We start from the raw sequence: 22,796 nt of genomic DNA, 5'->3' as shown, positions 1-22,796 counted from the left end.
CCTTTTTTTTTAAACTGTTGTGTCTCAAGGGCACCAGAGAAATATGGATGTGAGCAGGGAGAGAAGTGAAACAAAACTGTACAGTGGTAGGAAGACATTTCCTAAGCCCTTGGAATGACCTCCGGCCAGGAGTCGGAATGGCTGCAGGCCCGGCCCACCCGTAGCCACACGGGCCCACCCACACCCACACCCCCGGTCAGCAGAGACTCCCTCTGCCCTAGAAACCTTGAAGGTCACGTGGGCCCAGCCTTTCTTTCTGGTGTTTAGAGTTCTGTTGGTGCTGGTTGCCTAATACTTTTTGGAACTTATATTGCCTTGTAGGGGTTCATGCGTCCAACAGATTCTGGGATTTTTTTTTCCTGACTTCCGGTCAAAGATTATTCCTAGTTGTGGAAACTGGGACTTGTTTGAGCAGTCTCCGGTTCTGCTTTTCCGACTCACCCACGCCGTGATTGCTTCTCTCCTGAGCCCGCCTCTCCGGACTGAAGAGTCTGGAAGCGGCCGCCAGGGGCCGGCTGCCTCCCAAACAGCGTGAGACGCAGGGGGCCCGCCCGGCGGCGTGGCGCTGCTCGGACGTGCTGGAGAGGGCCGGCTGGAACCCCCAGCCCGGCGCCTGCACAGCAGGCGCCTGCGAGCTTTCGCTGGTGGCCTTGGGGGAGGCCAGAGATGGCCGTGGAGCCTGGAAACTGGTCATCGGCCTGAACAGCAAGGCCCTCGAAGTCGGGTGTGAGCTCGACTTTCTGGCGGCCTGGTCTGGGGCCGGTTGCTTCACCTCCCTGGGCCCGTTTCTTTGTCCGTAAAATCCAGACAGTGATTTTATTGTCATGGGGCTCCTGGGAGGGTTGAGCAGGAATGCAGGTGTGATGGGCCCGTTATCGCGGAGAGTGAACGCCAGTATGTTTTCATTGCCACCGTGAGCCTAAAGGTTGGTGAAGAAGGAAGGCCCTTGTCGACCTGTTGGAGCCCTCTGCCGGCGGGGGGGGGGGGGGGCACTTGGTAAACACCTGGTCCCCCTCTGCGGGTTGCCTGTCACTCTCCCAGAGCCGCCTGTTGTGTGGACCGACGTTCCGTGTGAGCCGGGCTGCCGTGTTACGCATTTCTCGGCGGCTTTTGGGTCAGGGGTCCGGCTCCTGTGCCGCCCTCCTGTGCCCCCTTCACCACCTGGCCAGGTGCTCGTCCTCTGTCCCCTCGGACGTTGCCCAGGTTCAGGCCTCACCAGCACCGCTCCCCCTGCCGTGCTTTCTCGCCCAGCACCCCTGTCTGCCCCCCACCCCCACCCCGGGCACCGTGCCGCGGCACCCAATTCACCGCTCCGAAGCCCGACAGCCTCCCGCCGCCCCCCCAACCCGAGGGTCCCAGCCGGAAGCTGGGGTGCCCGTCACTCTCTTCTCCACGTCCCGTGGGCCCCTTGCGGTCGTCCCACGGGTCACTCGGTCGGTCGGGAACCCGCTCGCTCCAGCCCGCCCCTCCCCTCGCCTTTTTGACTTCCAGGCTGCCGCCCCGCCCGCGCCCCCGCAGCCCTGCATTTCCGAGGCGGTTTCCTTCTGGCCCCTCTGGTTCGACTTCTGTCGGTTTTAGCCAGGCTGCACGGTCACTATTAACAAACCATCCTGACCACGGGGTTTCCCTGCCCAGACAGTCCCCTTTGTGCCTCCCTGTTGGGTGGGGGTCAGACTCTCGGCTCCCTTTTCACAGCTCTGCGCATGAGACGTTTTGTGCACTTCCTGCCGGCTCCAAGACGGTGTCCCCCCCCCCTTCTCCCACGTAAGCTCCGTGGGGTTGGACAGTGGCCATCTCGTTCGCTGTCACACCCCCAGCACAGCATGGTACGTGCTGATGTTTGTTTGCTGAATGAGCGAGCAGGTAGATGGGTCTCTTGCCTCCTTCCCGCCTCCTTAAACTGCTTTCTCTCGGGCATTTGCTTCCCCGGGAAAGGCCCAGCCTGTCTTGGACACCTTAGCAAATCACAGCCCGTGTTCTGCGTTCCCATCTGGACCCACCGTCTCCGCGGAGTTCTCTTTGCGTCCCCACTGCCCTGAACTAACGCCCACACCAGTGGTGGTTCTTGTGAACTGTTCACTTGAACTTGTGTGTGAGTTTTTAGGGGAAACACATACACGGACACACACACACCCCTAGTTTGTGATCTCCTTGAGGGCAGGGACTAGCTCCTTCCTGCCACACCTAGGCCAGGCTGACACTCCGCAGACGTTTCGCCACCCTGGCCTCGCCTCTCCTGGCCGGGCCTGGGCGCGTCTTACATAGTGGTTGCGGAACCCGTTGTATTCTTGAGGATCACATTGCAATGCTGGCAGCAGATCATTCTGGAGGAACTCCTTGGAGTCACTGAAAGGAGTTCATCAATTATCAGTTGGAAAAATCTGAATTTCCCCTTTTAAAAATTGCTCAAAGTCAGGTGCAAGAGTAAGACAGCACATTCAGACACACTGGCCCTTCGGCCAGAGCCCAGGTAAGCCAAGGCGTGTGGGGCCTCCGTGCGTGCGAGACCGCAGCCCTGCCGGGGTGGGGGCGGGGGTGCGGCCTCCCCTGCGGGCCCGCCCTCCTCCTGCCTGGCCGACAGCGACCGTCCTCCCCCTGTAGTTCCAACACCAGGAATGATCCTCGTAGGAGCGAGGAAGTTTTGGGTGCATCCGGTTTATTCTTGTCCGGTTTTTGCTTTTGTCTGTTGAGTAGAGCTGAATTGTTGCTGTAGACCCGGGTTAGCCCCACCTGCAGTTCTGTTCTAGTTGGGAAGCTCCCTGCACGGGTGGGTCAGGCAGAGCGAGCTGGTCCGTCTGCGCTGGGCACGGCGCGGAAGGCGAGGCCCACGTGTGGGCACTTATCTGCAGGCCCCCCCACCCCCCAAGGGGTTCTGCGTGGCGGCAGAGGACGGCAGGGCGGTTTTGCTGTGCGAGGCTTCAGACTGTGTGGCGGGGACCTTTACAAAGTGAAGGTGGAAGGTCGTCCAAGGCCCGCTCCGTGGCTGCGTCGCAGCGCCCCATGAGCAGTGGCCGCGTCTCCCGTGGGAGCAGTGCCCGCCCAGGGGTGCCAGATGCTCTTAAGCGCCCTCTCTCTCCACGAAGAGCTCTTACTCAGCACAAAGCACCATGCTCTCTGGGTGGGGGTTAGCTCTGAAATCTGTTTTTTCCTTAAATTCTGTGAGTGCCGAGTATCATTTAAAATGACAGGTTTTTATTAGCTGACACCATCTATTTCAGATTTTCGTGGAACATAGGGATGGGAGTGAATCTTCAATGGTGGTAATCGGGCAGACGTCCCCGAATCCAGTTGAATGTAGTTTGTGGAGACTGAGCTGCTGAAACGCCGCAGCGCAGAGACAGCCTGGAAGTCGGAGCTTTTGGAGTCACAGGCGTCAGGCGCAGAGGTCGCGGGGCGGGGGGCGTCCCCGCCCTGCGGTGTCCGGAGGAGGCTGCTGCTCACGTGCTCTGTCCGGTCTTCCAAGTGCTGAACGGCCCAGTGCCTTGGCGGTGGCCGCGGGCTCCACGCCTGCCCAGCACGCGGTGGGCTGCACGTCCAGTCCCCCCCTGGCGGCATGCGGCCCTGCGACTAGCCCCAGCCAGTGCTGGGAGCGGAATGTGTGTCGTCCTCACGCTGGGGTGTGTCCACGCCATTGTGCGCCCAGGGGTCTCTGCCCTTCCCTCAGCCCCGGTGACCTTGGCGGTGGCAAGGGTGGCTTCTCTGGCAGCCAGGGACCTGAGGACACGGCCAAGCAGGCGACTCGCTGACCTGAGCTGGGCGTGTAACTCGAGGGAGAGAGAAACCTTTGGGATGGTTGGATGGCTCGCCACCCCCAGATCCTGCAACCCAGCAGCCCCCCGACTTTCTGCTCTCGGGACCCCGTGACAGCCCGAAGCTCTCGTGGGCCCCTGGGAGCTTCACTTCACGTGGGTTACAGCTCAGGAAACCGGATAGCTGATAAAATGTTGTGAAACAAGACACAAAGTATACTTCTTGTATGCCGGCATAATAAGCACAAGGATGACTCAAGGGTTTGAAAACAGCTATACATCGAGCACTAACGAGTGTGTGCAGATGTCCACCATACACGGGCGCCGCAGCAGACAGAACGAGGGGGAGCTGGTGAGGCCACAGCAGAGTAGCCGAGAGCCCACTGAGTTACTCTCTGAAGACTTGCATATTTATACCCTGGAATTGGCACCTTAGAAATGTCTGGAAAACATAAGAATGAATAGGTACACATTCTGTTAACCATCAAGACAGTGATGTTGTCACACATCGTGTGGCCTCATCAGAAAACGAGGAAAGGGGAAAACCAGCTGAGTCTTAACCACCAACGTAGTTTTGACCGAGGCCCCATAAAAGGGTCTCAGGGACTCCGCAGGGACTCCCCAGGGGCCCGCACACGCTTGGGCAGCCGTGACCTAGCCTGCCTGCCGGCCCAGGCCTGGTGCAGCCGCGTGCTCCCCGCGGCTGTGGCCGGCGCTGTCGGGTGGGGCTGGGGAGTCAGCGCAGCGGGGCCTCCTCCCAGGGCCCGGCGTCCCGTCGACTCCGGAGAGGGTCTCCCGCACTTGAACCCACGTGAGAGAAAATGGAACAACTTCTTCGGTTGCTTAATTATTTAAGGGAAGCGAATATGGCGAGATTGGAGTCAGGAGACATTTCTAAGCATGATGCACAAATCAGAAAAGACACAATTGATAGCTTTGATTTTGTAAAAATGAGAAACTTTGGAGTTTGTTACAGGGAAAAAAAAGTAAAACCTAGGAAAAAATCAAACACAAAAGACTCCGAGGAATCTGTACTATATTTATTTGATAAAAGATTCATGTGTCTAATACATATAAAGAACCCTTGGAAATCAGAAGGGAAGCTGAGCGGACGCCCCGGCGGGAAAGCGGCACAGAGGAAACACACAGGTTATCCCGAAGAAGAAACGGAGTGTTTGGGAGAGGCGCACCCTCACCAGTAAACAAACAAGTGCAGTTTAGAAACGGGTGCCCTTTTCTTCTTTTGGCTACCCTTTGGTTGACAGGTTTTTCCGTTTCCTATAGTTCTTTTTCAATCCTCACCCGAGGACGTTTCTCCGTTGCTCTAGAGAGAGAAGGGGAGGGGGAGCACCGTGGGTGTGAGAGAGGCATCAGTGGCGTTGCCTGTCCTAGCGCCCCGACCAGGGACCACACCCACAACCCTCCTGTTGCTGGACGACACCACAGCCCGCCGCGCCGCGCCAGCCTGGGCGGGTCGTCCCTTTTCGTGACGGTCTCCATGCTGGTTCTTCGTGCCGGTGAGATGAGATGCGTGAGCTGCCCGTGCAGGAGACGGGAGGGTTCTTCCCTGGAGAAGCGAGCAAGGGTCTTTGGGGCCCAGACGTAGGCGCAGCAGAGGGCGGGAGGGGTGCCCCAGCCAAAGCAGGACGTCCAGGGGTGGCCTGGGCGCCTCCCTGGAGGAGGAACCTATCTCGGGGAAAAGGCTGCCCCGAGAAGCTCCCGGGGCCCCGCCCAGGCTCCCCCGGTTCTCTGACCACAGGGGCTGGCCGCACAGAGCTCCCGGAGGGCGGCGTCAGATCTGACCGCCCCAGGTGACCTGGTTGGGGAGAGCCGGGGGTGTTGCGGGAGGAAGGCTCCAGGGCCGGTCCTGGCATCGCACACACAGTGTGGGGAACTGCAGGGCGCGGACGGGGCGGGGCGGGGGGGTCGGAGAACTCGGGTGTCCTAGGGGGAGGGGCACGTGTAAGAAGTGACGGTGTGGTGACCCTTCGGACAGGTTGTATTTAAAGGGAGCGCTTGGAAGGTAAAATATAACAAAAAATTCTATAGAGAGGCTGGAAGATAAAGATGAGGCAATTTCCAAAGAAGTAAACATTTTACATTAGAAGACCAATTCTTACATATTAAACTAAGCAAGATGAAGGAGGGAGACATTACTCAAACAATTAATATGAGAAAAATTACTCAGAGTGAAGACATAGGAGGGTTCTGGCCAGGATGGAGGTGTAGGTGGAAATCCTTGGCTTCCTCACACAACCAAAAGGAGGATCACAACCAATCTAAAATCAGTAAACAACCAGAAGTGCCAGGAAACCAAACTGCATGGAACTCCGACAACCACAGAGTTAAAGAAACAGTCAAGCAGACCAACCAGACCGGGGGGCGGATGGAGAGAACTCCAGGGCAAGGCAGCGGGGCAGGGGGACAGGGCTGGGCCAACGGGAAACGGAGACTCAGAGCTCACTGTGGGCTCGGGCCCGGGTTGCCGCGGTGGGAGAGACCTCCGGTCTCACTGGGGAGTTGAGAAGTGGGGCTGGAGCTGAAGGTGAGCCACGTGGTTCCCTCTCTGGCCCCTCCCCCACAGACAGCACCACAGCACAGCCAGGAGGGTGGCCCCGCCCTGGGAATACCTAAGGCTCTGCCCCTTACAACATAATAGGCGTGCCAAGACAGAGAAATATGGCCCAAAGGAAAGAACAGATCAAAACTCCAGAAAAAGAACAAAGAAGATAGCCAACCTATCTGATGCAGAGCTCAAAACACTGGGAATCAGGGTGCTCACAGAAATGATGGAGTTCCGTCACAAAATGAAGGAAGAAGTGAAGGCTATGCAACGTGAAAGAAAGGAAAATGCACAGGGAACCAACCGGGAAGTGAAGGGAAGGAAACGGGGACTCAGACCAAGGATTTGAAACAAAATGAAGAAATAAACATCCAACCAGAACAGAATGAAGAAACAAGAATCCAAAAAAATGAAGAGAGGCTCAGAAAGCTCTGGGACAACTTTAAACGCTCCAACATTCAAATCACAGGGGCGCCAGAGGAGAAGAGGAAGAGCAAGAAATTCAAAACTTATTTGAACTAATAAGAAGGAAAACTTCACCAATCTGGCTAAGGAAATACACTTCCGGGAAGCCCAGAGAGTCCCAAAGAAATTGGGCCCAAGCAGGAACTCACCAAGACACATAATTAAGTTACCCAAGATTAAAGATAAGGAGAGAATCTTAAAAGCAGCAAGAGAAGAGGAGACAGTTAACTATAAAGGAGTTCCCATAAAACTATCGGCTGATTTCTCAAAAGGAACCTTACAGGCAAGAAGGGACTAGAAAGAAGTATTCCAAGTCATAAAAGGCAAGGACCTACATCCAAGATTGCTCTATCTAGCAAAGCTGTCATTTAGAATGGAAGGACAGATACAGTGCTTCCCAGATAAGGTCAAGTTGAAGGAGTATCATCATCACCAAGCCCTTATTATATGAAATGTTAAAGGGACTTACCTAAGAAAAAAGAAGATCAAAACTATGAACAGTAAAATGACGACAAACTCACAACTGCCAACAACTGAACCTAAAAAACCAACAACTAAACAAATAAGTAGAACAGGAACAGAATCACAGGAATGGATTATATGGACAACCCATGAACATGAACTAAGGGGGGATGCTGGAGGGTTGGGGGGCACAGGGCGGAGGGGGATAAAGGGGGGAAACTGGGAAAACTGTACTAGCATAATCAATAAAATATACTTAATTTTTTAAAAGGAAGAAAAAAAAGATTCATTTCCACAAATTCGTGCATTTTCTGGTCTTCTTTCTGTTGCTGGTTTCTGACCGCATCCCACGGTACTCAGAGAAGGTGCCTCGTGGGTCTGCATTTTTAAACCTGCTGAGACTGAATTTGTGGCTTAGCAGACGGTCTCTCCTGGAGAATGTTCGCATGCAAATAAGATGACCGTGTCCTCTTGTGGGGAAGAGCGTTTTACGTACGTAATGTTTGTTAGACCCAGTTGATGTGTGTGGTTCAAGTGTCCGGCTGTTGTCACCGTCACCGAGTAGGACACCGAAGTCTCCGACCACCTGTCCCGCCCTTCGCATCTGTCAGTTTTTGCTTCCTTCTGCCTGCCATTGGGTACGTTCTGTCTTCTTGCTGCATTGAGCCTTCTGTGCTATAGCGTGCCCTTCGTGTCCGGCCACGTTTTTTGAGGTGAAGCCTATGTTGTCTGATAGCAGCGCGGGCTCCCCTGCTCTTGTCCGGGTACGAGCTGCAGGCCGTGTCTTTGTTCATTCAGCCTGTCCGTGTTTTCAGGGCTACGGCGGGTCCCTGTAGCCGGCAAATAGCTGGTCTGTTTTCTTCGTATCCGTTCTGCCAGGTCTGCCTTTTGACTGAAGAATCTGACCCACTCAAAGTAATTTAAAGCGTTTAAAGTCATGAATAGGATGGTCCTATTTCTGCCACTTTGGTCTTTGTCTTCAGTGTGCTTTGTAGCTTTTCGTCCCTCCTTCCCCTCATTACTGCCGTTTGTGCGCGGCTGATTTCTTGTAGCGAAACGCTCTAATTCCCTCCTCATTTCCTTTCACGCGTATTTTTTTAACCATTTTCTTTGTGGTTGCATTTACATCCTGAAGTTACAACACTCTGATCTGAGTTTACACCAGCTTAACTGGAGTAACATTCAATCTCTGCCCTGCCCTCCTCCTCCTGCCGTTGATGCTGGGATCCCGGCTGGATTGTACTGAACCTGTCCGCCGCTTTGGGAAAGTTTGGCGTCTTAGAAACACTGAACCTTCTGGTGCACGAAGACGGTTTCTCTCCCCATCCTCCCCAGTCCTGTTTAACCTCCGTCCGCGGTGCGGTCTGCTGTGCGCAGGCTCTGCGCGTGCTTGTTAAGCTTCGCTCCGAGGAGCGCATGCGTGTGGGTGGTGCTGCGGACCGTGCTGTCCTTGTACACTGCTTCAGTTCTGTGTTGATGCTTGCCTGGCTGAAATTACTTAGCGGTAGCTTTTTTGTAGATTCTTGATGACTTTCTACATAGATGACATCTGCAAATACAACTCTACTTTCTATTCTGTATACCTTTTTATCTTTTGTGTGCCTTATTGCAGAAATTTTGTTTTTACACGGTACAGCCAACAGTCCGACAATTTTAACAGACCGATAACCGCTAAGCTCGACAGCCAGCTCGCCGAGGACCTTTTCATTAGGAATTTATGGTCTGCGCAGGTTGAACTTATATTTACTTTTTATTGAAAATAGAACCAGAGGATTGAGACGAAACTCTTCATGCTTAAATCATGATACATCTCTTAATTTTATTATAGAATGTTAGAAGTGTGTAACTTTAGGTATCATTTTTAATGATGGCACATTTTGAAATGATAATAGGTATTTTTATGGTAATGGTAGAGTTTATCGCTTAGGAAATACTGAGCCGGTGACCTTGGCTATTCAGTAATGATGAAAGGCCCGGTCTAACCTTTTCTTGAATGTGATATTTATTAAAAATGAAACTTCTCGTCTCTAGTACTTAATCAATAGCACATTAAGCCATTTATTACTGTGATTAAAGAAGGCCTGGCAGACTGGATATTCTACTTCCTCGTCATCTAGTTTAATTTTATTTTTTTATTCTGTTGAATTTATCGGGGTGACATTGGTTAGTAAAATTATACAGGGTTTCGGGTGCACAGTTCTGTAACACATCCTCTCTGTGTGGTGCTGTGCGTTCACCACCCCCAGTCACGTCTCCCTGCATCGCCACTCGCTTCCCCTTTATCTCGTTTAACGTTTTAATAGTCAGGGAGTAGCCACTTCACCCAGGTGCCTCAGATCCGTCCAGCCCTGCACTTGGAACTCGCCGAGGTTCTGCGGTCGGTGGGGCTCTCCGGAAGGAGCCATTGACACCGGCAGAAGGCAGATAGTCTGTAATGGCTCTCCAGGAGGGAACAGGCCCCTCTCACATTCCTCATGGTCAGCCCCGCCTGGAGAAGGTGCGTTTCGCTTGTCAGTAGTTAACGGTTGTTTGTTCGTCTAACACAGTGGGGGTTGGTGTCGGTAAGGGAGGCAAAGAGTGCGTGGTGTGGTTGGCCTTGGCAGGGAAGGAGGACTGTGGTGGGGAGAGAGAAAGGAACCGCAGGCGGGAGCGCTGAGGCCCGTCTCTTCTGTGGAGCCGTGTCTTCCCCCACGGGGGATGCACCCGGGGAACAGGGCACGTGCCACGAGGAGGCGGCTCAGTGCACTGTCACCAGCGGGGACTGCGACACGGGTGGATGCCCCTGCCTCCCTTGCACCCGGGCAGTGCCCTCTCCGAGCGGTTCCAGGTTCGGTGTGCGTCCTGTCCCGCCAGGGAACTGTCGGAATGGGAGTGTGAGCGGAAGGGTAGCCGAGTGGCTACATCCCCACTGCGCGCAAGGCCTGGCGAAGCCCTCGTCCGTTCGTCACAGACCTCGGGGGGGGGGGGGGGCTCTGCTGCGCACGGGGCCAGGAGGCGAAGGCGGAAGGGAGGCTAGAAAGGGCTCCGGTGTGCGTTTCTGCTGCTGAACGCCGGGCACCGGATGGAGCACTGGATGGAGCACCGCGAGGCACCGGCTCCGCGCCCTCGCACCGCCCCCGGCGGTTGTCACGGGCCCTTTGCCCGCCAGGGAGCCCGGGGTCGGGAAGCTCAGTTGCCTGACGCGCACACCGCTTGGAAGTGGCCGGTCCAGTCTCCACCCACAGGCCACTCGACGCCACCGTCTGCGTGCCTGACCCCTAAACGCGGAGCGGATCACGCAGGTGGACCGAGCGGGGACAAAGGAGGCGGGCAGTGGGCTAGGGATGAGTCCGGAGTGTGGTTCCCGACGGCCACACCGCAGAGAGGGCGGGAGAGCGGGCTCAGAGCCTGACGGGCGTCCACCTCGTCCTGGAGGCCAGCGACGCGCGGCAAGAGCCTCGGCCCTTCCCCAGCGAAGAGTCACGGGAACCTTCGGGGCCGCCGGTCTAACACCAGCGCGTGCGTGGGAGCCTGAGTCTGAAACAGCGGCGGGGGCGGCCTCCGTGTCGGGTGTGAAGGGCAGGCCGAGGGGCGCGGCCCAGCTGTTTCTTTCTGAGTGACGGTCGGGTGAAGGTGGACAGGCTCTGAGCGGCCGCCCCCCAACCACCCACCCCTCGGACGGAGGAACCAGCCCGGGGCCCGGGCCTCCCCGCCGCCGCTCCTCGGCGACACCGCGACGTGCCTCCCTTCCCGTTCATGGTCTTCCTCCTGGAGATCCTCAGACTCCCTCGTGGAAGGCCTCTGGGGAGCCTGCACAGGCTGCCCGGCGTTCTCACGTCTGAGTAAGTTAGTCCACTACAAAATATTTCAATGACATGCCAACAATTTTACTAAGAAGTGAAGTTTTACCATTTTTTAAAGATTTTATGTATTTATTTTTAGAGGAGAAAGGAGGGAGGGAGAGAGAGAGAGAAACATCCATGTGTGGTTGACTCTCCAGCACCCCCTACTGGGCACCTGGCCCGAAACCCAGGATGTGCCCTGACTGGGAATTGAACCGGCAACCCTTCGGTTCACAGACTGGTGCTCAATCCACTGAGCCACACCAGCCAGTGTAGTTTTGCCTTTTTTCACCGGTGAAAAACCTCATTAGTCCTGGAATTGGAAGATACTGGAAAACTAGAAATTATAGAAAGACATAATTCACCATTTTCCTTCACAACCTTGATCCCTTGCCTGTGTCCCTGTGGCTGCCCTTGTGTGGACCTGTGTCCCGGGACGGGGTCCCAGAGCACCGCCCACCCCCGGCTTCCTCACCGTCCGCCTGCCCCGGGCTGGTCCTCCAGGCCCCTGCGGCACGTTGTCAGGGACCCAGGAGTGTGCGTCTGTTGTCAGAATGGCAGGGTTGCCCCCCCACGTAAAATGTGTTCTACTTGACAGACCCTCTGGGGGGAGCTGGCCATTCCGCACCACCTCCCATAGTCCAGAACGGTTCCTGAGACTGGTGCAAAATCAGACCCAGTCTGCCCACGAGCAGGCCTCGCGGGCCAGCCAGAGGAACGGGGACAGCGCGCCTGGCCCGTGAGCGAGCCTTTCTGGGAGTGCCTCAGTGGCCGGAGGTGGGCTGGGCAGGACGAGGACTTCTGTCCTCACGCTCCTCCTCCCTCCCTCCCGCGTGGCTGAAACATTGTCCTCTTCTTCCCCCCCACTAACTGCCCAGGCCACTGCAGGGCCGTGGGGCGGGGGCGGGGCTTGTTCTACCTGCAGGGCGGCGAAGCCCTTCCGCCTGGCCTGCGGGGTGCCCTGCGGAGCTCCAGGCTGAGTCGGACCTGGGTGTTGGCGTGACAGTTCTACTGGTTTGTCTTCGACTTTCAAGGGTGGTGCTCACTGGGTTTCCTTTGACAGGAGGCCGGCGGGGCACGGGGCGTCTCTGTCTGCGGGTGGGTGGTTCCCCTGGCGGATAGACCACCCGCCCGTGGGGAGCACGCTGGCAGGACTGACGGCACGTGGCTTAGGTGCCGGGGTGGGCGGGATCCACGGGCTTTCCCGTGTCGGCCCAGACCCCACGGAACCCGGGCAGAGAGACGCAGCTCCCGTTCCTTCCGAAAGCAGCCTGTCCCCGAGAAACACGCCCGCCATCGATTTGCACGTAACCGATCACTTATTCACGGCGAGAAGGAGGCTCATCGGCGTGATGGAGCCCGGCACTTCCTTGTGTCCTGTGCGGAGGGGCCAGCTCGTCGGAGAGGGCTCGCGGGGCCCGGTTTCGGGGCTGCGGGTGGTGGTGGTGGTGGCGATGATGCTGATGCTGATGCTGATGATTAAGGAGCCCGACGGCTCTCTGACTGGGTCTCTCTCCCCGCAGGCCTCTTCGGAAGAGCTGAAAGCCGCCTACCGCAGGCTGTGCATGCTGTACCACCCCGACAAGCACCGAGACCCCGAGCTCAAGTCCCAAGCCGAGCGGCTGTTTAACCTCGTCCACCAGGCGTATGAAGGTCAGTTGGAGGCCTGCGCTTTGTGGCGGTGCCCCGGCCGCAGGCCTTGGATTTCTGAGAGACTTGATTTGCAGAGAACAGCCAGAGGGAGTCCTTAGAGGTGCATGAAAGGGGCGGCTAGTTTAGTCCTTTCTACTGACAGGGTCCTCTGAAGGAGAAGCGTTTTCTTTGGAGATCAATACGTGTCTGGTCGGTAGACAGCGAGGGCGCAGGTGAGGTCGCGGAGCGGGGGCCGAGCTGCGGGGGGCACTCGAGTTTCACAGCGTCGGCCGCCTCCTTCTGAAGGGGGCCCTTGGAGGTGAAGGCCGATCGTTACGGACGAGCTTGCTTTGTTCTGGTTTTTTTTGTGAGCAGATAGAAGGACGTTTTTTCCTCTGAAAGTGATTTTATTGGCTCTGTAGTATTCAGTTAAGGAAAGGTTCTAACAAAAGAAAGAAAAGGATGGTAAGCAGGTTAACAGGAAATAGAATCAAGTAATTCAGGTTTTTATACTTGCGTATTTCGAAAAACTATTCTGTTAACACTTAGACTTTATTGGCCTATTTTTAGAGAGAGGGGAGGAAGGGAGAGAAACATCAGTGTGAGAGACAAGCATCGATCAGTTGGCGCCGGCCACCCAGGCATGTGCCGACCGGGACTCGAACCGGAAACCTTTCCGTTCGCAGGCCAGCGCTCAGTCCGCTGAGCCACACCAGCCAGGGCTCAGAAAGACTGTTTTGTGATATATTTGTTTATAAAATATGAAAGCCATTAATAGTTAGAGTTTCTGTTTGTGATGATGAAAAAGTTCTAGAGATGGTGATGGTTACACAACATCATTAATACTTAATGCCTCCCTGGCTGGCGTAGCTCAGTGGATTGAGCGTGGGCTGCGAACCAAAGCATCGCAGGTTCGATTCCCAGTCAGGGCACATGCCTGGGTTGCAGGCCATGGCCCCCAGCAACCGCACATTGATGTTTCTCTCTCTCTCCCTCTCTTTCTCTCTTTCTCCCTCCCTTCCCTCTCTAAAAATAAAATAAATAATAATGAAAAATCTTTCTTTAAAAAAATACTTAATGCCACCGAACCGTGCACTTAAAATGATTGGAAGGGTCAGTTCTATGTATGTATCACCACAGCTTTAAAGAAACGACCTTTTTAAAATAGTAAATCACTCTTAGGATGTATATCAGATAAAATAAGTTATTTATTCCAGAGCCATTTGGTGATTTGCTCCTTCATTAGACCAAAAATTAGATAATGTGTTTACAAAACAAAGACTTCTCACTGTTGGTGTAAAACCTGTGCTCTGCTTCACTGTATAGTTCTACCAAAAAGTAAGATTTAAGTGACCAGGGACGCTCGGGCTGTGGCTCATGACATCCGTGCGGCCCGCACTGTGTCCTTCCCGGACTTAACCCTGCCCGGGCCACTTCTGTGCTGGTCCTGACCGCAGCCTGGGCCCTCACTGGACGCGGGCGTCCGGACGGCCGCCTTCACACTCTCCCGTTGTCCGAATCACCCACCTCCTCGGTGCGTGCTGTCGGAGACCTGGGGCGGAGTCAGCAGGGAAGCCCCCGGGGCTCCTGCAAGTGCTGCAGTGGGGGTCCTGGCCGGGCTCGGCCTGGAGGGGGACTGGGGCCACGCACGGAAGACTCCTCCCCGCAGTGCGCTCCGCCCCCTCCCCCTTTCCACGGGGTCAGCATTGCTTTCTCCCCCGTTAGGTGGACCTGTTTCCATCGCTTTTTAATTAGACCTAAAAATATACGGGGCGTCTCAGGGGAGCGAAGGCTCAGAGGTCTCAGGCCGGAAGTGGCAGAGCAGGCGAGGAAGTTAAGGACCCCGAGCCTCCCTGGCGTTGGGCTTGGGTCTGGCCGCCTCTGAACAGCTCTCGGCCGCACCGAAAGTCTCCCTCTGGCGCTCTGTGGGTGCTGTGCCAGCGTCAGAGTGGCAGGCCTTTGCGTCTCCGTTACGTGGTTTGCCAGAAAGGAGAGGCATAGAGGAAACCAACGGACACCTTAGGAGTGAGACTCTACGGAGTAAAGAATAAATCAGATTTTTCTGGAAACCTGCCCCTAGTTTTGCACTGCACTCCCTCAGAACTGGAATTAGCTCTCTCGTGCCAGGGCACTCGACAGACTGTGGCAGAAACTTGCTAAATTCTTTATAAACTCCGGTCCTTTGGTGAGCCAGGTGCACCGCCCAGCTCGGAGTAGCTCAGACTCACAACTCCGGCGTTTCCCACGGGCGGCCGCCGCCGTCCACGGCGTCCCAGCTGGGACCTGGGAGCAGTGAGGAGGGAGGCCGCTGGGGGGGGGGGGGGTGCGGGGGGGGTGAAGAGCGTCTCTGCGGGGGCGGGGGAAGACAGGGCGGGGTGCGGCCTGGGGGCACCGCTGCTGTAGCGGCTACCGGGGGGGTTCTGTGCTCTCTCAACGTGTCCGGTTCTCGTTGGCAGTGCTCAGTGACCCGCAGACCCGGGCCATCTATGACATCTATGGGAAGAGAGGACTGGAGATGGAAGGATGGGAGGTAAGAGAGAGCGTGTGTCTGGCACCCCAGGAGGGTCCCCGAACCCCTGCAAACAGCCACCCCAGGCCCCCGCCCTGCGGTGGCGTCTGTGGGTGCGCACGTGAAGACAGGGGCGTCCCCCCCTCACCTGTGTTTTGGTTTGAGAGGTTGAGGGCTGGGCCCGGGCAAGTCACTGGCCCACCGTGTCCTCTGCTCCCTGACCCGCCGAGGGAGCAGAGAGGGGGGGGTGGGCTCGCCCGGAATTCTAACCCAGGGGAGCCCGCGGGGTCCGAAAGGGTGCGGTCCTGTCTCCAGCCCTCCCGGCCTCTGCGCCCCTCCCCCTCGGTGAGCCTGCGTCCCCGAGGGGGCGTTCCCGTCGGGGAAGCGCTGTGCTCGTGAATGACGTGCGGGCCGAGGGACGCCGGGGACCCGTGGGCTCACTCGCCTGTGACGGCCCTCCCGGCCGTAACGTGCTCCGGCTCCGGGGCGTTGTCAAGGGCGAGGCAGACACAGCGGTGCGGAGAGAGCGCACATGTGGGAAGCGGGGCGGCCCCGGCTGCACGAACAGCCCCCCAGAGTCTGGGAGCCCTTGTGTTCTGGCCCGGACGGCTGGGCAGCCGCGTTCCCCTGTGACACATGGAGGCGGACATCAGTTGTGAAACCCCAGGTTGCTGTAACACACAGGTGTTGCTCCTTAATTTCATGAGAGGAACTTGGTCGGGACAGACGCCTAAGAAATTTCGGGCAACTGTTGACTATCACTGAGTTACTTTTTCATCGTCCTGTGAGATTTCCCTTGAGGTGCCTTTGGTGTTTCCTCTCCAGCCTGTGTGCCTGTCCCGTGACTCTAGCACGCAGACCCCCCAACGGCCTTCGGGTGAGAAGATGAGCAGGCGGGCTCTCGTCCTCTTCCCGCTGCCGCTCGGCGTCGGCGGCCTGGGGGCCGCGTCCCGTCCGTGGCTGTGCTTTGGCTGCCCGCTTTGATGCATTGCAGTTGCCAGTATTTAAAGCCTGGGAGGTTTTGCATAAAAATCCAGCCTTCTGGCTCCTCTTTAAAAATCAGGAAATCTGCCCTGACTGGTGTGGCTCAGTGGACGGAGTGCTGGCCTGCAAACCAGAGGGTCGGTGGTTCAATTCCCAGTCAGGGCACATGCCTGGGTGGCGGGACCACCTGGTCATGCAACCTGGGCACATGAGAGGCAACCACACAAGGATGTTTGTCTTCCTCTCTTTCTCCATCCCTTACCCTTTCTCTAAAAGTAAATAAATAAAATCTTTTAAAAAATAAATTAAAGAAAAAAACACAAGATCTGGTGACACTGTGTCTGAATTCCCCTGAGACAGCAGTGACCTCAGTCCCTGGCGACTCTGCCTGTTCCTGCTGCCCAGCTGGTCCCGTGTCCCGTCCCCCACCCGCACCCCCCCAGCTCTCGAGTCTGGCCCTGTGCTCGCCCACACGTCCCCTCCGGCTCCAGCGGGCACTTGGTCCACGGCCTCTGGCTCGATGGGAGGAGCAGTGCTTCGCGTCACATGAGTGCAGCGTAGCTCAGCGGTGAGTCTGATAGCTCAGGATTTTCCCCCACAAAGAGAATAAAATCCTGGATGCACGCGGGGTCTCTGCTCGCAGTGAGGTGGCAGCCACACAGTCCAGGCAGTCACAGGTGGGGGCTGGGTACCCTTGCTCCCTCGTTCAAAGCAACCGGCTGTAAGGAAGTCAAGTTCTTGTCGACCCGAACTGGCTTTTTGGCAAGGAAGCTAGGCCTTCGCTGCAGGTAAAAGTGCCCCCCCGGGAAGGCCGTGCAGACACGTCCCCAGGTGTCACGCGGAGGCCCCGGGGCCGACGGGCGGCAGGGAAGCAGGCCCACTGTGCGCGCTGCCGGGGGGACGAGCCTCAGGGGCCCGAGTGCGTCTCCGGAGCCGGTGGTACCCTCGTTCCTCCAGGACCCCTCCAGCCGGCGGCTCCTTTGGTTTAACCGGCCGGCGGCCTCTCCTCTCCTCGTCGGAGCTCCCACCCCGTCCAGCGCAGTCTGTCCGTCCGAGCGCACAGGTGGTCCGTGAGGGGTGGGCGGCCCTGTGCACACCTAGTGTCGGGGTGCTGGGGCCCCGCGCCTGCAGCCTCCCGCCCGGCCCGGCCCTGGCTCGCCTCTTCCTGTTGGTGGGCGCGGGGGATGAAGTGGCACTTTTTTAGGCCGTGAAGTGTTGCCCTGTTTTCCGTCTTTTTTTCTTTCTTTTCTTTCTTTCTTTTTTTTTTTTAAAACCTTCAGGAGACTCATTTTCTGGCAGGACTCCCAAGGAAGGAGAGGCCGCCATTTCCCAGCCTGTAAAACGAGCCACGCTGGTGCTGGAAGGTGGCTCCCGGTGTGTGCGCGGACGCACGGGGTGACGAAGAACCGTCTCTCCTGCAGAGCGGCAGGAGCCCAGCTGAGAGCCGGGCCTGTGCCGCCGGGGCCGCCTCCCCCGGCCGGCGGGTGGCGTGGACGCCGTGCCTGTCACTGCACGCTCGGAGGCCGGGCTGCCGCGGGAGGAGCAGCCCTGGCCCGCGTCCCCCGCGGGCGCCGCCTGCGGCCCCGTGCCCGTGTTTCGTTTTCCCCGTGACTCTGACATGGCCTCACAGAGGCTAAGGAGGGCGGTCTGCTCGCGTGCTCGCGGTCATGAGAACAGAGGCCCTCGAGAGTTAGAGGAGGCTGCGGAGACGTGATGACCGAGCGCGGCCCGGACCCTAGGTTGGGCTCCGGGACTTGGAGGGAACGTTAGCGGGAAACCAGTGAAATCCAGATTGCCGGGGTCCGGTGCGCGGTCGTGCGCCTGCTGGCAGTCCCGCGAGTCTGAGAGCTCGGCCGTGGTGTTGGGCGATGACAACAGGAAGGGCACGCGGGAGTGTTCCGTGCTCTCTCGCAGCTGTGCTGAGCTCTAAGGAATTGCGTGAATGCCTACAGACGTTGCCTGGCGAGAACAGACGACACCTCGGGCTTTGCGGTGTAACCCGCCTCATTTACAGCCGGGTCCGACGGGGGCGGGGCGGGGCTGGGCCGGGCTGGGGGGCCCAGGTCAGGAGCCTGGCCCCCATCCTTTCTCCCACAGGCCTCCTCCCTTTCGGAAACCCTCCTGCTCTCCCACGAGGCCGGCGCATCCTGCCGGCCAGCACGGGGGTAGCTGGAGCCTGGGCAGGGCAGGCAGCACAGGTGTGTAGGTTCGCGGGCGGCATTTGCTGCACCGCCGATGGGAAACACGGCACGTGTGTGGTGCAGTGTAGGGCGCCGTGTGCCTAGGTGCTGACCTCTGAGGGCGACCGGGATGGGACACCGATGGCCTGCCGCTGGCTGGGCGCCCTCCCGTGCTCCGCCAGAGGGCTCTGGGGGGGAAAGGAAGCGAGTCGCCAGACTAGGAAGGAAACAGCAGCTTTGCAGCGTTCGCCTCTTTAGCTTATCACAGTGTGGCAGGAGCAGTTCGCAGCTGTTAATGAAGTCGGTCAAGGTCAGGCAGCTCCAGTTCCTGCAAACAGATGTTGCTCTGCTCTAGCCTCTGAGGCCCGGCGCTTTACAGTCTTTTAGTTCCTGGATCTTACCCATCTGTCTGTCTGTCTGTCTGTCTGTTCATTTGTTTGTTTGTTTAATCAGTACGGAGCATGTTCATGGAGTCTGTGTCACTGGCTAATCAGACTCGTCTAAATCTGCATCCTCCACACTAGTGTCCTGCAGCCTAGACTGTTCCGGGTGGCACCTGCCCTGCAGGTAGAGCGCCGGCGCCGGCGGGCCCTGTGGGGGAAGCGCTTCCCATGCAGATGAGCCGCGAGCCGATGGGCCCAGATGTACCGGGCTTCCACGGTCACAGCGCCACCGGGTTGGGGGTTGGGGGGAACGGACAAGTTCTAAGGGATTTTAAATCTTTTTTTCTTGGCCTTTTTTGATCTTCAAGGTCAAATGTAATCATTGACTGCATTTCCGGGAAATTCTTTTATTTCTCTTTTCTTTTGATGAAGGGTGAGGCTGACAGATTGAGAAGATAATGCAAAGTTTGCCAAACTGCACCTTGTTTTTTGCCCGAGCAGGGGTAACCCGGAGAAGCTCAAGTGCACCCCTGGGCGGGGGTGCACGCCCTCCCGCCTGTAAGCCCCAGCGGAGCGGCCGGCGCCCTCGCAGCCGGATCAGCCGCGTGCGGCTGTGTGGGGCCACGGAGCAGGCGCAGCACGGTGTGTGTGCGGGCCATTCGTTTGTCCTTGGGCAGCCGCACCAGTGGTTTCATTGTAAAGCTGCCTTTGAAAGGACCAGCCCCCACTTTTCATTAGTGGGCGATTCCTACGTGTCGTTAGAGGAGAAAACACGGTCTCAATGGGTTTTCTGTGCACGTTTCTCAGAAATGGCCTCAGCTAGGCCAGCTTTGGGGTTTATTTTTCTGTGTTGTGAATAGTAAAATCGAGTTGCACGAAGCCTGTAATGGGACTACATTGTTCTTAAAATATATGTTCGCACACACGTAACGTATATGCACACATACGCATATACGTGTACACGCCCACGAGATTTTTAGGAAGATGAATAAAAACTTAAGTGTCAGCCCGTGGGAAGAGAGAGGGTGGTACTGCAGCAGTTTGTACTTTGGGTCCTTCTGGGCTGTTCTGGGTTTTTTGCTATAAGCATGTATTTTTAAAAATAATTTTTAAACTTGTGATTTCCAAGATAGCTTTTTCTCACGTCACCCACCTTCGTAGATGTTCTCCGAGCAGCCTCTCAGACACCCTGCGCCCCCCACCGGTGCAGGGACAGGCTGTTAGGTCTTCCTCCCTCCCCTTCATCCGGCGCCTTCAGTCCCGGGCATTCCGCTCCCGCCCTCTGCGCCGCGCACGGGCTGTAGGGCTCGGGGCCCTTAGCAAGCACGCGGCCCAGTTCCCTCGTCCACAGATGTGGCACCTGAGGTCCCCAGTGGCCTTTCCCTGCCCCTCCGAAGTCTCAGCCAGATGGTCTTCCCGGCGAGCCAGGAACAGCCAGGATGAGACGCCTCGTTCTCACGCAGACTCAGAGACCTCGGGCGGCCCAGGCATCCGTCTTATCTCGGTCTGCTCTTCACCGCCCCAGTGCTGCTCGCACTCAGGTGTAACTGCTGTCGTCCTCTGAGGTTCTTGCCCTACTGGAGCGGGGAGAGTCCCCTCATTGAGAAGCACCCAGACCTGATTGATGGCTTGATTCCTCGGTCTGAGAAGCGCAGGGGCCTCTCAGTGATGGCTCAGCACACGGGGGCGCGGTGGCCCCTTCACCTTTGTCCTGACGTTGAACACTTGTTATCTGGAACTTGTTGGGACGTTTAAACTGTGAGACTTCAGGTGATGTTTTCTTGATAAGATTCCTGCAGCCTCAGAGACAAGTTACTAAAACGAAGGGAATCATGCTTAAGGCTCCCTGGAGACCATGGCCTTGGGAACGGCTGGGGCACAGAGCTAGGCGGCTGCGCCAGTGAGCCTCGCCTGGCCAGGGTCTGGGGCTCTGTGGCGTAAAACTGGCCCCAGGGTTTTGACATCCCAGTCCTGGGCACCATGCGCACGCCCAGTCAATGCCCGTCGGCCCCCGGGTGTGTGTCCCCCACTTCCTGTCCCTAACCGCGCTCTCCCCTCGGCTCTGCCCCCAGGTCGTGGAGAGGAGGAGGACCCCAGCCGAGATCCGAGAAGAGTTTGAGCGGCTGCAGAGAGAGCGGGAGGAGAGGCGACTGCAGCAGCGAACCAATCCCAAGGTGAGCCGCCGGCCTGCCCCACCGCTGCGGCACGGCTGTCCTGCCGGAAGGCCGGTCGCCGGTGGTGTCAGGTTCAGACTCACTAGGTGCTGGTGGTGTCGGAAAGGAGTCACGTGCCAAACTGAACCAGCCCCGTGGTTTTCCCGGAACCCAGGGAGACCCAGCGCGGGCTCGCCCTCAGGCATTTCCCCAGGCCGCCCCGTGCAGAGCCTTGCCGGGTGGAGGCCTGGGGGAGGACGGTGTCTCGGAGGGGCAGCCCCCCCCCCCAGCACACACTGAGGCAGAGGGCTCCTCGCACTGGCCGGGGAGGGCTGGGTAACGCGGAGGGTTTGGGACGTTTCCAACCGCACTAAGCAGGGGGCCCGGCCCGACATCCCAGGACAGCGGCACCACGCACGCCGGCCACCAGGCTGCTGCGGCAGTGGTGCGGTGACCCCCTTGTACTCGGTCAGGTCCCCGATGGGGTCCACGTCGGTAATCAGTGACGCCCCTGAGTCTGGGAGTTGCTTTTCAGTCCTGCAAACGAGGCCTTCTTTCTTTAGTTTGTCGGGGAAGCAGATTGTTCTGATGCGTGCCCCAGCCCTGTGGCAGGTAGGCCGTCTCGGTCCGTCTGAGGTGCCAGCTGTACCGAATGCCTCATTGAACGCAGCCCGGTGTTCAGTCAGGGGACTCAGTGGCCGGGCTGGCCTAGCAGGCAGCTTGAAACTCTTCTAAAAGACTTTTGGTTTTACATTTCCATAGACTGGGGAAGGGAGAGGGAGAGGGAGGGAGAGAAACATCGGTCGGTTGCCTCTAGCATGCCTTCAATTTGGGACCTGGCCCACAACCCCAGGCATGCGCCCTGCCTGGGAATCGAACCTGTGACCTTCCCATTCACAGGCTGGCACTCAGTCTTCTGAGCCACACCAGCCAGGCTCTGAAAACCTTCTGAAGAAAAGAACAGGTGCTAGCTCACAGCTGGAAAACATGATAACACGGACTTCCGATCAAACACATTCTGGAAAGTAGAAGACCGCCCCCCCCCCCGACAGTGTTTAGAGGACTGGATGTCTAGAAACCTCCTGTCTGTCTGAATCTTGCATTTCAGAGCCTTTCTGTGCGTGCCAGCACCTCGCCTCCCCACCCACCCTCCCCTGCAGCAGATGACGGCCTCAGCCGTGCACGGCTGTCTTGGTCAGACGGAGGTAGAGAAGTGAATCACTGCAGACGCCAGCCTGGGGAGTAGGCGATAATTAACGCTGAAAATCTCCGAGGCGCCCTGAACTTGAGGGTTCCCTCCTTGGCTTTCCCGGCTGGTGCTGGGGCAGGTCTGGCTTGAAAGGTCGACACTGGCAGGTGGCGGCGAGGGTGGCGGGGGTGGGCAGGAGCGTGGCCGGAACAGGCTCTGGCTCTGGTGCCTTCGCCATTCTGGCTGGAGTGTTGCTGCGTTTGGAATGGCAAAGGGGAAAAAGAGAGCGTCGCGGCAGCCCGAGCCGGCGGCCGAAGCGCCGTCTGGGTGTGCGCAGCGACCAGGACTCCACGGAAGTGCGTCTCCGGCCACGTTTGTGCAGTGGGTGGCGGGGGGGTGGGGCGCAGCTGCGACCCTTCCGTGCAGGCTTGCGAGACGGGGCTGAGTCCCAGCACCTCGCCCCGCCACCGACTGCCTGCGAGCGGGGAAGACGCTCTGTGGCCAGAGAGACCGCGCGGCACCCCGGCGTTGGCTCTGCGGCGTTTTGAGGAGAGGTTTGGGGCCGGACCTTCTGTTCCATTTCCGAGTGTTTTGCTTTTCACGATGAGCAGAAAGATTGAGAACGTCCTTATCCTAAGAAGAAAGGGGTGGTCTCCTGCTTGAAGAAGGCCACAGGGAGGAGGACCCTTGTGATGACCATCGGGCT

The 22,796-nt window shown here is 57.6% G+C and overlaps 1 protein-coding gene across 1 annotated transcript in view; it reads left to right on the top strand.

Moving 5' to 3' along the window:
- Positions 1-22,796, top strand: part of DNAJC11 (DnaJ heat shock protein family (Hsp40) member C11) — a 48,396-nt gene that overhangs the window by 6,411 nt on the left and 19,189 nt on the right. Inside the window, exons 2-4 of the mRNA XM_045859862.1 lie at positions 12,584-12,713; positions 15,149-15,222; positions 20,821-20,922. Of these exons, the coding sequence (XP_045715818.1) occupies positions 12,584-12,713; positions 15,149-15,222; positions 20,821-20,922 (306 nt within the window). The remainder of the gene's footprint in view (positions 1-12,583; positions 12,714-15,148; positions 15,223-20,820; positions 20,923-22,796) is intronic.

This window comes from Phyllostomus hastatus, unplaced genomic scaffold, assembly GCF_019186645.2.
Source record: "Phyllostomus hastatus isolate PE091 unplaced genomic scaffold, TTU_PhHast_1.1 phas_scaffold_182, whole genome shotgun sequence".
NCBI lineage: Eukaryota > Metazoa > Chordata > Mammalia > Chiroptera > Phyllostomidae > Phyllostomus > Phyllostomus hastatus.
Note: the sequence above shows the minus strand (reverse complement) of the source record. Positions and strands in the feature narration are given on the sequence as shown.